Raw genomic sequence first — 12,526 nt, 5'->3', positions numbered from 1 at the left:
ATGGGGAGTTTGGGAACGCTGGATTCCAGCAGAAGGGTAACCACTATTCCTGGGGCTCAGGAAACTCTTCAGCTGCCGAGGACAAAATGAGAAACATGCAGGCAACAGGAGATATTTAGATTAAGTGCAACAAAGACGAAGATGGTGAAGGCGATTAGGCAATAAAATTGGCTATCTCTGGAGAACTGTGGAATCTGAGATTTTTCAGATTAGGAGCCCCTCACTTGTACAAACGAAAAGTAAAGAGAGCAGAACGTAATAACCTCTCAGAGACCCTTGTTTTTGACCAGTGACAGTTTTCTCTGTGTAGGAACCAAATCCAACAGCCTTCTGGATTCAGACTTCCCCCTTCATCCACAGGCTCAGCCCAAGGTATCGTGATTGCCACCGGAGACTCCACCGTGATGGGCCGTATAGCCTCACTGACCTCCGGTCTGGCAGTGGGCAAGACCCCCATTGCTATTGAGCTCGAACACTTCATCCATCTGATCACAGGGGTGGCCGTCTTCCTGGGTGTCACTTTCTTTGGGCTCTCGCTTATCTTGGGCTACACCTGGCTGGAGGCTGTCATTTTCCTTATCGGCATCATTGTGGCCAACGTGCCTGAGGGACTGCTGGCCACCGTCACAGTGAGTAACCAGGGTGTTGGGTGGCTCCAAGGCAGACAAACTGCCCCCAAGGAAGTGAAATCACTCGTATGTTCTTTTGTGGCTAAGCCTCTCAAGTGCAGAGTACTCCAATGCATACACAGATGTCAAATCATTTAGTTCCCAGATTACGCTGACTTCCTCCACCCGTATTTTCTGGTGCCTTCTCTCTTTAATGAGAAAAGAAGTGAGTTATGATGCAGAAAGCATTAGATTATAAATTACCCGGAGTGAGTTCCAGTCCTGGGTGTACTGGCTGGTGAACCCGGCCAACTCGCTGCACCCCAGGGCCTCAATTTATTAGGATTATAGCATCTTACTGGTAAGGACTTCAGAGTTCACAGAAATTCAACCTTTCAACCAATGCCGAATATCCTGTATAAAATCTGCAGGAGATGATGATGATTTCTAGTAATGGAAAGCCCACCCCACTTTTATCTGACTTCATTTCATTGCTGAGTTGCTCTGCTGCTGCTGCTAAGTTGCTTCAGTTGTGTCCGACTCTGTGCGACCCCAGAGACGGTAGCTTGCCAGGCTCCCCCGGCCCTGGGATTCTCCAGGCAAGAACACTGGAGTGGGTTGCCATTTCCTTCTCCAACGCATGAAAGTGAAAAGTGAAAGTGAAGTCGCTCAGTCGTGTCTGACTCCCAGCAACCCCATGGACTGCAGCCTACCAGGCTCCTCCGTCCATGGGATTTTCCAGGCAAGAGTACTGGAGTGGGGTGCCATTGCCTTCTCTGTGAGTTGCTCTAGTTAGATTTCATTATGTTGAATAGACATATGATTCTCTGTTTGATCCTAGTTTTCTTATCTGAAGGAACACAAAATAAGTCAATTCTCTCCTACAAATCTACCCTTTAATTTTTTTTGCAGTAGCCATTATATCCCCTCAAACTCTCCAGGTGGGGGAGGTCAAAGAATCCCTTTTCCCTTAGCCCTTCTTTCTGTGACATGATCTTCAGACACCTGTTTGGAGCATGTGCTTCTTTATCAATATCCTTCTTAAAATGGAAATGAGAACAATATCCAGGGAGTGGCTGGACTAGCACAGAAACATCAGGACTCATGATGTTATGTAAATAAAAGTTCCACAGTTCAAATTCTGTACATAACCACAGCCTACGAATTTATTTGCTTTTAAAATAACCTTGCCGCATGCCTGGTTTTCACTTGAATTATGGTTAACAAACATCTTCTGTTTTAAGTGATTTCTCAAGTCCTTTTCGGCGCTGCAACAGTCCTTCTCAGTTTCATCATTCTCTCCTCTTCATTCTTCCCTTAAACTATTGGGGCAACCCTCCTCCGCCCCCAGCATCTTATACCACAGTCAAAGGTTAGTCATCAACGTGGTCCTTGCAAAGACTGGGCTTGAGAAAGAGGTGTGGCCTGAACTTGAATGGAGAAGAGGCTGTGGAAGAAAAAAGATGAAAGGATCACGGGGGAGAGGAATATTCCAGAAGGAATAGGAGATCATTCTCTACAATACCCTGGTAAAGGAATGCACTCTTTTTTTGAAACTCTGCCATAAAGTACAAACCAAAATCATTTTCCTAATTTCCTTTACTGTGGCCACAGATGAGATTTCTAAAGACTAGGTGACAACAAAAGGGAAATAAGTGCCAAAAATTAAAAGAGCAATAAAAATGATCAGGTTTCCGAAACCACAGAGAGCTGTGAATAGCAGAGGTCTCCTCTTCATTTAAACCCCTCTCGCCTCCTCCTGGCCTTAGGTGTGCCTGACCCTGACAGCCAAGCGCATGGCTCGGAAGAACTGCCTGGTGAAGAACCTGGAGGCGGTGGAGACTCTGGGCTCCACCTCCACCATCTGCTCCGACAAGACGGGCACCCTCACCCAGAACCGCATGACCGTCGCCCACCTGTGGTTCGACAAGACCATCTACGAGGCGGACACCACTGAAGAACAGACTGGTGACTGGTGGCGTTGGTGGTCAGAGAGTGGAAGGATGTGGGAGATGTGATGGGTAGCTGAGAGGGCGTGCTAAGTCCAGACACTGAGGAGAGAGCTGGAGAGGGAGAGGAGAGCCAGGAGGCCTGGAGAAGAGGCGGCATCTCTGAGGAGTGTCTGGATGCTGAACGGGAGGCGAATAACCCCCTGCTTCAAACTCTCCTGTCCCCCCACTCCCTGCTCACAATTCTATTCTCTCCTCAGGGAATCCATTTGCCAAGGGCTCTGACACCTGGTTTATCCTGGCCCGAATCGCTGGCCTCTGCAACCGGGCTGATTTTAAGGCGAATGAGGAGAGCCTTCCCATAGCTAAGGTGTCAGGCCCAAGCGGGTAGAGGGGATTTCAGTGTCCAGCATATAAGCCTAAATCTCTCTTTCCTGGCCCCGGGTGATGCCCCCCAGCAGCCCTCCCCATTCTGCCCCTCTCCTTGTTACCGTCGGCAAACCCAGGTGCCATGCCTCCCAGGCTTATTACACCAACCCCATCCTGGCAGCGGGCAACAACAGGAGATGCTTCGGAGTCAGCGCTCCTCAAGTTCATTGAGCAGTCCTACAGCTCTGTGAAGGAGATGAGAGAGAAAAGCCCCAAGGTGGCAGAGATTCCCTTCAATTCTACCAACAAGTACCAGGTACAGAACCGACCAAAGTAGGAGATAGCGGTGGGGGACGGGCTCATCCTCTGTAGGACGGGGGAGTTTTACCTTTGCCTTTATGTCCGAGCTGCAGAACAAGATACAGTGTGTAACCGGCACCCCAGTTAGGAGGCAGGCTCACCAGAAGGGAAAGTGCGTGCATGTTAGCGTGCAAGTTGCTTCAGTCCTGTCCAACTCTGCGCCCCTGTGGACTGTAGCCCGCCAGGCTCCTCTGTGCACACGATTCTCCAGGCAAGAATACTGGAGTGTGTTGCCAGGCCCTCCTCCAAGAGATCTTCTCAACCCTGGGATTGAACCCGAGTCTCCTGCGGCTCCTGCACTGCAGGCAGATTCTTTACCACTGAGCCACCAGGGAAGCCCAAGGGAAAGTGGTAAACAGAAAAAGGCAGACATAGATGATAAAGGAAGAGGCGTTCAGCCCTAAGCAGTCTTGAGGCTACATCACTATGCAGAGAGCTAGTCACGAAGTACTCTCTGAAATGTCCACAGGCAGCAAGGGCTGGCTGGGTGTCTCTGTGTTGCTGCTGCAGAATATGTTAGATCTGTCAGTCACTTCCTTGAGTACCTTATCTCACAAGTCATCAAATATTTCTTTTCGTTCCATGCCCGCAGTTCTAGCAGCTGCCATCAGGTAGGCGGTCAGGGCTCTCCTGACTGTTTGTGAAGCTGCTTTTTCAGGGTCATTTTGTGCGTGATCCAGGGAGATGTGACCAGAGAAGGAGAAATGCTGCGGCAGGGACAGTGGTGGCCCTCACAGTAAAATTCATGAGAGGGACAGGAAACCCAGTACTTCCCTCCTATGTGGGAAACACTGGCACACTTTTAGGAGGGGTTCTGGGGGAAAGGAGGGGACAGCGGCATTACTTTTGGGGTGGGAGCTCTAGCAGCTAAGGGTTGATTTGCTTAGAATAGTGAAATTCTCTAAATTCATGCAATACCGAAAGCTCATTCAGGTGTGGATAACAGAAAAGAAATGAGACTCCCAAAAGTCAGTTTGGGTTTCGAGTCTTAAGAACACGTAACAGGGCTCACTTCACAACACATGTACTGAAACTAGAATAATACAGAGATTACTATAGCCCCCAGATGACAGGCAAATTCGTGAAGCGGTCCATACTTTTACATTTGAAAGTTGCTTAAAAGAATAGATCTTAAAAGTTTTCGTCACAAGAAAAACATTTTTGTAACTAAAAATAACAACAACATAATAAAAGCTATATAGATCTTTTTAAAACAAAATACCTACACTTTCACATTGAATGTTGAACAAGTGAAAGCTTAAGAAACAGACCTGAAGGTTTTTTGTCTCAACTGGCTTTTCGTCAGTGAAATAAGATAGGTCCCCTAGGCCCAGACTGCAAACCTATTTCCATTTTTTCCTGATGCTTAGTGGCCTCACTAACCAGACAGGAATTTTGTGCTTGGCAAGGCCCAATTAAAGCCTTCAACTGGAAAGAATTAGGTACCTCTCTTTCCACAAGATTCAAAATAAAAGCAAAACATAGTTATGATATTTGTTGGGATGTCCAAAAAAATAGCAATCTTTCCCCTAGATGACTGTTGGATGCCTTTTCTGAGCTATTGAATATCAAGTTCAAACAGCAAAATCCTCCTCTACACCAAGTGTGCTTGACCAGTCTGCAAGCCGCCAACTCTTGTGGGGCTTGCCTGGGGCCCCAAGAAAACCCCTCTGACTCATTTCTTTCCCTACCCATAAACAAGCTGCTTTATTGGCTTGCTCTCTGCTCTCGGGGCAGTCAGAGGCCCTGATATGCAAGGGACATACATCTTAGCCTGTTGATCGTTTGCAAGGCCTGGTCTCTCTCCCCTCTCTGAGACTGAAATGAAAGGAAGAAGCTTCTCAGTTCTGACATTTCCAGTTTCTTCCATCTTTTTCATCTGTAATTTTCTATCAAGGTGTGATTTGTGTGTGTGTGACTAAATTACCAGCTTAAGCAGGTAAGACTTGCTGTCATCTCCAATAATCTCCTATTGGAGATAGTCAGCAAAGGGGGTTTTTTAAGTGCTCAGAAAATTAAGCTTTTAAATTGTTTTTTACAGCTTTCTGCTTACGTGAGTTAAGGTTTTCCCTTTTAACTGCTTAAGCATATTTTGAATGAAATAGTTTTTGGAAAGTCTCCTGAGGAGCGGTTGTAACTACATTTTACACCCAGGTTTCGCATCTGGCTTCTCCCTGGGCCAGTGTGGTCTGGCTCCCTCAGCACCACAGGCTCAGTTCCTCCCAATGTGCTGATTTTGTTCCCCGACAGGTTATGTAGCAGGAATTTCCTGTCGATCATTAGAGGAACATCAGAAATAGCTCCTTTGCTCAGATCAGATCACAGAAAAATGAAAACTGAAACTGATCTTCTCTGTCCTTCAGGCTCCCTTCATGACTATGCCCTCTGCTCCACGACTGAGCCACAGGGATCCCCAGTCCCCTCTCAGGGGACTCGTCATGTTTCCAGGAGATTGGCCAGGGGGCTAGAATGGCTAACCATTGTACTTCACAGTTTTCAATATATTCTTTTTTTTTGGTTTGGAGATGTGTTCTGTTTATTGGTTAAAAAAAAATTCATAAACACAAAATAATAGTACATTCAACATATAAATAAAATTTCCAAAAATGCGATTATACAAATTTTACTGGCAACATGTGGAAATTAGTTTATCATTCCCAAAAATGAACATAAGAATAGTCTAAGCCACCACCCCTCACTAGATCTGACTCAGATTCATTCCTTCTTATGGCTGAGTAATATTCCATTGTATGTGTGTACACAGCTTCTTTATCCATTCATCTGTCGAGGGGCATCTAGGTTGCTTCCGCGTCCTGACTGTTGTGAATAGTCCTGCAGTGAGCATTGAGGCACATGTGCCTTTTAGAATGGTTTTCTCAGGATACATGCCCAGTAGTGGGGCTGTTGGGTCACGTGGTAGGTTTATTCCTAGTTTTTAAAGAAATCTCCATATTGTTTCGGAGAAGGCGATGGCACCCCACTCCAGTACTCTTGCCTGGAAAATCCCATGGACAGAGGAGCCTGGTAGGTTGCAGTCCATGGGGTCGCTAAGAGTCGGACACGACTGAGCGACTTCACTTTCACTTTTCACTTTCATGCATTGGAGAAGGAAATGGCAACCCACTCCAGTGTTCTTGCCTGGAGAATCCCAGGGACGGGGGAGCCTGGTGGGCTGCCGTCTCTGGGGTCGCACAGAGTCGGACACGACTGAAGCGACTTAGCAGCAAAAAAATCAGAATGCTTGAAGAGTTTGGTAACTCAAAGTGAATAGATACCCTTATTCTTTTAGGAAAAAAATAAAGATAGTATTAATAAAAATGAAGCCACAATCATAAATATTAAATAGACTATCACCAAATACGCGATGACAGAGTTAACAAAGAATTTAGAACATGGACTGGTTAAGAGAGCATGTTCTAAAGTCAGTCCACTTGGATTCTTCCCTTGATTGCTTCTACCTTCTAGCTATGTGAGTCTGGACACAGCTTAAGCTCAGTTTTGTCATCTATAAAACAAAGAACTTTATAGTGCCTACCTCAGAGGGAAGTAGCTGGAGGATTAAAATGACGATTCACGTAAAGCACTTGGAACAATGCCTGGCACATAGTACGTGCTCAATAAATGCTACTATTATTACTCACCCTAATCCCATCCTTCAGGCTCAACCAATCATGGTAAAGAACTGTCAATGCTTTTCAATATATTCTTCATTAATACTCTCTCTCTATAAAAGCCAAATGAAGTGGGCATCGCAGATCTTTGACATTTTCTCAAAGGAGCTAAGGTTTGCCGAGGTTAAATGGACAGACCCGAGGTCATAAAGCTAAGAAAGCCTTCCTGTTGCTCCTAGAACACAGGTGTTCGACTCTAAGCTTTCTTTCTTGTTCACTCTGCTGTCTCTGCTCACTAGCCACTCAGGCAGAGAGGAAGCCAGGGGGACAAAGTGCCTGGGCTGCCCTTAGCTCCAAGTATGGCTAAGAAGATAGCAGAGATTTGTGTGCAACAGGCTGTGGGGTCCTACAAAGGAAGAAGGGGCTCGACCAAAGAGCAGATATGACTGCAGGGAGAAGGGCTGTGTTGGGTCAGGGAACAAAGGAAATGGAGGTAGACACAGCTTAACTTTGCTTCTCTGACCCAACCCTCGCGCTCTCCTCCTTCCATCGAAGCTTCCTTTCCTCTCCCTAGGTGTCCATCCACCTGCGGGAAGACAGCTCCCAGGCCCACGTCCTGATGATGAAGGGGGCACCCGAGAGGATCTTAGAGTTTTGCTCTACTTACCTTCTGAAAGGGCAGGAGTACCCAATAGATGATGAAATGAAGGACGCCTTCCAAAACACCTACTTGAATCTGGGAGGTCTGGGGGAACGTGTGCTAGGTGAGGCGGCTGTGGGAGAAGCCTCTGCAGAGTGACGTCAAAACTGTCGTTATTTGTGGGGTGAAGGGTCTAGGAGGTTGGGGCAAGCGGGTAGAGATATAGTGGAATGACTACTGGTCCCCTCTTCTGTCCCTCTCCAGGGTTCTGCTTCTTGAATCTGCCTAACACTTATCCCAAGGGATTCAAGTTTAACACCGATGAAATCAACTTTCCCATAAATAACCTTTGTTTCGTGGGGCTCATCTCCATGATTGACCCTCCCCGAGCTGCCGTGCCCGATGCTGTGGGCAAGTGCCGGAGTGCTGGGATTAAGGTAAGTGCCTGAGCAATCCAGACACCCTTCACCTATCCTAACCTGGATCAGCTGTAGGAAACCTTGGACAGAGTAGGTTCTTCATTTAATTGAGCTGATTTCTGCTTCCTTGAGCTTATAAGTTTTAGTCTAAAGAGAGAACTTTATACTGTGCCCTCTGTAGTTAGAATCCTGTCTTGAATTAGAATCACCAGGGGATGAACACAACATTGTAAATCAACTATACTTCAATAAAATTAAAAAATAAAATAAAACGGGATCCCCAGGGGAGCTTTAAAACTCTGACACCTTGGCCACGCTCCAGACCCCTTCAAGTTTCTGATTGGGAGCCAGGTATCTATATTTTTCAAAAGTCTCCTAGAGATTCCAGTGTGCAAACAGGTTTGAGAACCTAAGCCCTAGGAGAGTGCTTCTCAAACTGATGTACACTGAATAGCCTGGGGCTTTTATTGGAATGCAAATCCGTTTTCAGTAAGTCCAGAGACCCCAAGATTCTGTATTTCTGACAAGCTCCCAGGTGATGCCATTGCTGCTGGTGCCAGGCCACACTGGAAATAGCGAAGTGCTAGAAGATGTCATAAAAATGTACTGCTGAGTGGGTTGTCAAAAGGGTGAAGCCAAGTGGGCTGGGGTCCTGGGGCAGCACTTGTGAGAATGAGAGACTGAGAGCTGGGGCCCTCGATGGGTCTGACTCAGGGTGAGCAGCTGCCATAACAGGTATATGTCCAGGGGCAAAGGCTAGAAGCTTAAAATGAAGTGGTCCGAGAGCAAACCCAGAGATGGGAACTTCCCTCCAGTCGGAAGAGGACTTTGGACTTCATGGAATAGCAGCAGTAAAATTCCTCTAATTCCGAGATGTGCTGTATTCCACTTTCCCAGGCCAGATTCTACCACTTGTTGCTGCTTGTTTGTTTGTTTTTGTATTTTGGCTGGCATGCGGGATGGTTCCCCGACCAGGGATCCAACCCAGGGCTCTGCAGTGCAAGTACCAAATCCTAACCACGAGGCCACCAGGGAACTCCCTCCAAGGTCAAATTCTAAGACTCCTACACATCTTCATAGATTAGGTATTGTCAGCTCTCTGCTCACACTTGATATTCTGGAATATTTAGGACAGCAGGTTGCAGTTGGGTGGGGCTGGAAGTATTTAAGGAGAACTGGATGCTCTGTGTCAGAGTTGACTTCATCTTGACCTTTAACCATTGGCAGTTTTTCCCTGAGCAGTCGGGGTCACGCTAAGTACAATGATTGGTCACTATAGTGGGAACCGAGGAATGCATAGAGGAAACTATTCTGAGTGAATTCCCTGATTACTACAGGATGTTTTGGGGTGCAACAGTTCTTCATTATAACACATCTGCACAGGGTAACCATACATCTTGATAGTCCTCCACAGATCTACAACATCATGCTATGGTAGCTAAATGGAGAAGGGGTTCATTTGCATTTTCTCAGCTTCCAGGTGGGCTGCTGGGATGAGAAGTATAGATACTATGGAGGTAGTCGAAAGTTTACTTCATCAGGGAGTTTATGGATCTCTTTAGCAAGAAGGAGAGCTATAACTGTGTCCACAGGCGGGGAGGCCCACCCAGGAGACAAAGAAGTGATCTGAGTCAGGGTGCCTGCCGGCGCAGGACACGCTCATAGCCTGAGAGGCAGAGTGAGCTGTGATAAGTAACGGTCCGCAGGGCACTCGGGCGGGTCTGGAGCTGGCACCTGAAGCACAAAGGCTGGTGCTTCCTGGTCCCGTTCTTGTTCTGGGCACAGGTTTACACTTTAATTACTTACCTCTTCTGGACCTGAAGCTGACAGAAACTTGGCTGGCTTGGTGAGGAATTCTGCATCACTCCCTTTTTTCCCTACAGGGGAGTTTAAGATGTACACAGGAGGCCATCCTTCAAGGAGGATGAAGTGTAGTGGCTAAACAGGGGGTTGGGTTTCCCAGGTGACTCAGTGGTAAAGGAACTGACTGCCCATGCAGGAGACACAGCAGACTCAGGTTTGACCCCTGGGGCGAGAAGATCCTCTAGAAGAGGAAAGTGCAATCCAATCCAGTATTCTTGCCTGGAAAATCCCATGGACAGAGGAGCCCGACGGGCTACAGTCCATGGGGTTACAGGGGGTGGGACATGACTGAGCACACACATACAGAGCGTTGTCCCAGCAGTGAGAACCTTCCAAGGTTAACTCCAAAGTGGTGTTGATGCGGAGCTGACGGATGTGATGAAGCTGTTGAAAGAGGCTGGATAACAGCTGCGTGGCAGCAAAAATTTTTTTTTTACAATTGACAGTGGAACTGGTGTTTCTCAGATAGTCATGTGTTCAGGCCTTAGGAATGAATGATTTTAAAAAACTAAAAATAAGGGACTTCCTTGATGGTCCAATAGTTAAGACTCCACACTTCCAATGCAGGGGGTGTGGGTTCAATTCCTTGGGGAACTAAGATCCCACATGCTGTGTGTGGCATGGCCAAAAAAAAAAGAAAACTGAAATGAAATTATCCCATTATGGCAGGGGAGTCAGCGGGGAATGGATACATGTATATATATGGCTGAGTCTCTTGGCTGTCCACCTGAAACTGTCAGAACATTATTAACTGGCTATGTTGTTCTTTAGTCGCTCAGTCCTGTCCAACTCTTTTGCAAGCCCATGGCCTGTGGCCTGCCAGGATCCTTTGTCCATGGGATTCTCCAGGCAAGAATACTGGAGTGGGTAACCATGCCCTTCTCCAGGAGATTTTCCTGACACAGGGATCAAACCCACGTCTCTTATGTCTCCTGCATTGGCAGGCAGGTTCTTTACCACTGAGCTACCTGGGAAGCCAACTGGCTCTACTCCAATATAAAATGAAAAGTTTTTTTTTTAAATAAAGAATACCAAATCATTAAAAATAAAATTACCCCATCATATTTGCCACTACCTGAGGCCCTTAGCAGTATGAGGCTACTTGGCCCTGGCTATGAATTCAGCGTCCTCTAAGAACTGCAGCTGAGCAGCAAGCACCTGAAGTTAAGGTCACCAGCTCTGGAAGCTCTCTCTCAATGGGTCTGATCTGGGAGAAGAGGGCCCAAAGGAACAAGGAAGGCAGCTTGCAAGAGTACGTGGGAACAGCAGAGGTACAGTCAGCATCAAGAAGTGAGACATGAAATTCCTTTAGTACTTGACGAATTCCAGAAACTACCAAATGCCTTTTATTTTGAAGGGAGCCATTCTCTTCTGTTATGTGAATGCATCTCAATGTTCTGTGAAATTGTGTCCTAGGAACTCACTCTTGGGGTGACTGACTTTGTTTTTATTTCTCCGGGCTGGCATGGAGGTGGTACTTCCAGAAACTGCTGTAGAACAGTAGTTCTGGACAGGCAGGCCTAGGTACGACAACTGTCCTACATGTCATTATTAATGAGCTACTGGGAAATGTGCAGGGCATGGTAAGCCTAAAAAGCCATCGCTGAGGGCTCAGTCTGAACCACACCTGGAATCTTTGGTGCGGTTCCCTCCTAGATCCACAGGCCCAGCTTTGTGAGGCCCCAGCGCCCACAACCGAGCCAGGGCATTGGAGACCAATGATGGGGGAACTGCTCATAGCACACCTTGCCTGAGTCCCTGGTAATCCCGGCTTAGTTAGCACTTCATCCAGCAAGCTAGCAGTGCCAGTATGGAATGAGGAGGGCTCATGGGAAAACCCCTTCAAGGCTTATTTCCACGCTCTGGGAGTGAACAGACTGACCTTTCCAGGACCTCTGTTCTTAGTTCAGCCACAGTCAGACAGTTCCCTTCTCCCTCCCACCAAAGCCTGAGAATTATGTGCTTAGAGGGCACTTGGGAACCATGGGCAGCGGTTCCCAGGAAGCGATCCTGCCTTCATTCTATAATTGCTTGTTGATGGATTACTCTGTGCTAGGAATTATGCTAAGCTGGAAACTTAACATGAATCACAGGCATGGCCCCATGCTCTCAGAGTTCTCAGTCCAGCAGAGGAGAGAGACAGACAAGCCATCACACACAGACAATGTGAGGAGGGTTAGGAGAACAGAAGGCTAGAAGACCACACACATGGGCACCTGATCTTTGGGGAGGAAAGGGATAGGTCTAGGGCTGGGCCCAGGTACCCGGAAAAGGGCCAGAACCCAGGGGCGCAAGGAGGCAGTGGGAAGAAGAGGGGTAGAGTGAGGATCAGAATGCACTTGGCTCTGGATGACATTTTGCTAGGCAGATGGATTCTTCCAGACGTTCCTTTACTGCCATTGTTCTAATGGTAGGTGCTTCTGTCTTTGAGCTTAAAAAGGCAGTATAGCACTATGGAGAATAGTACGGAGATTCCTTTAAAAACTAGGAGTAAAACCACCATATGACCCAGCAATCCTACTACTGGGCATATACCCTGAGAAAGCCATAATTCAAAAAGACACAGGTACGCCAAAGTTCGTTGCAGCACCATTTACAACAGGCGGGACATAGAAGCAACCGAGATGTCCATCACCAATGAATGGATAAAGAAGTTGTGGTCCATACATACAATGGAATATTACTCAGTCATTAAAAGGAGCAAATT

The 12,526-nt window shown here is 47.0% G+C and overlaps 1 protein-coding gene across 1 annotated transcript in view; it reads left to right on the top strand.

The window, feature by feature from the left end:
* ATP1A4 (ATPase Na+/K+ transporting subunit alpha 4) overlaps positions 1-12,526 on the top strand; it is a 32,107-nt gene that overhangs the window by 7,371 nt on the left and 12,210 nt on the right. Inside the window, exons 7-12 of the mRNA XM_055583860.1 lie at positions 361-629; positions 2,378-2,576; positions 2,818-2,927; positions 3,108-3,242; positions 7,472-7,661; positions 7,802-7,974. Of these exons, the coding sequence (XP_055439835.1) occupies positions 361-629; positions 2,378-2,576; positions 2,818-2,927; positions 3,108-3,242; positions 7,472-7,661; positions 7,802-7,974 (1,076 nt within the window). The remainder of the gene's footprint in view (positions 1-360; positions 630-2,377; positions 2,577-2,817; positions 2,928-3,107; positions 3,243-7,471; positions 7,662-7,801; positions 7,975-12,526) is intronic.

The sequence above is a fragment of the Bubalus kerabau genome, chromosome 6, assembly GCF_029407905.1.
Source record: "Bubalus kerabau isolate K-KA32 ecotype Philippines breed swamp buffalo chromosome 6, PCC_UOA_SB_1v2, whole genome shotgun sequence".
NCBI classification, from domain to species: domain Eukaryota; kingdom Metazoa; phylum Chordata; class Mammalia; order Artiodactyla; family Bovidae; genus Bubalus; species Bubalus kerabau.
This window is presented reverse-complemented; position numbering and strand designations above follow the sequence as displayed.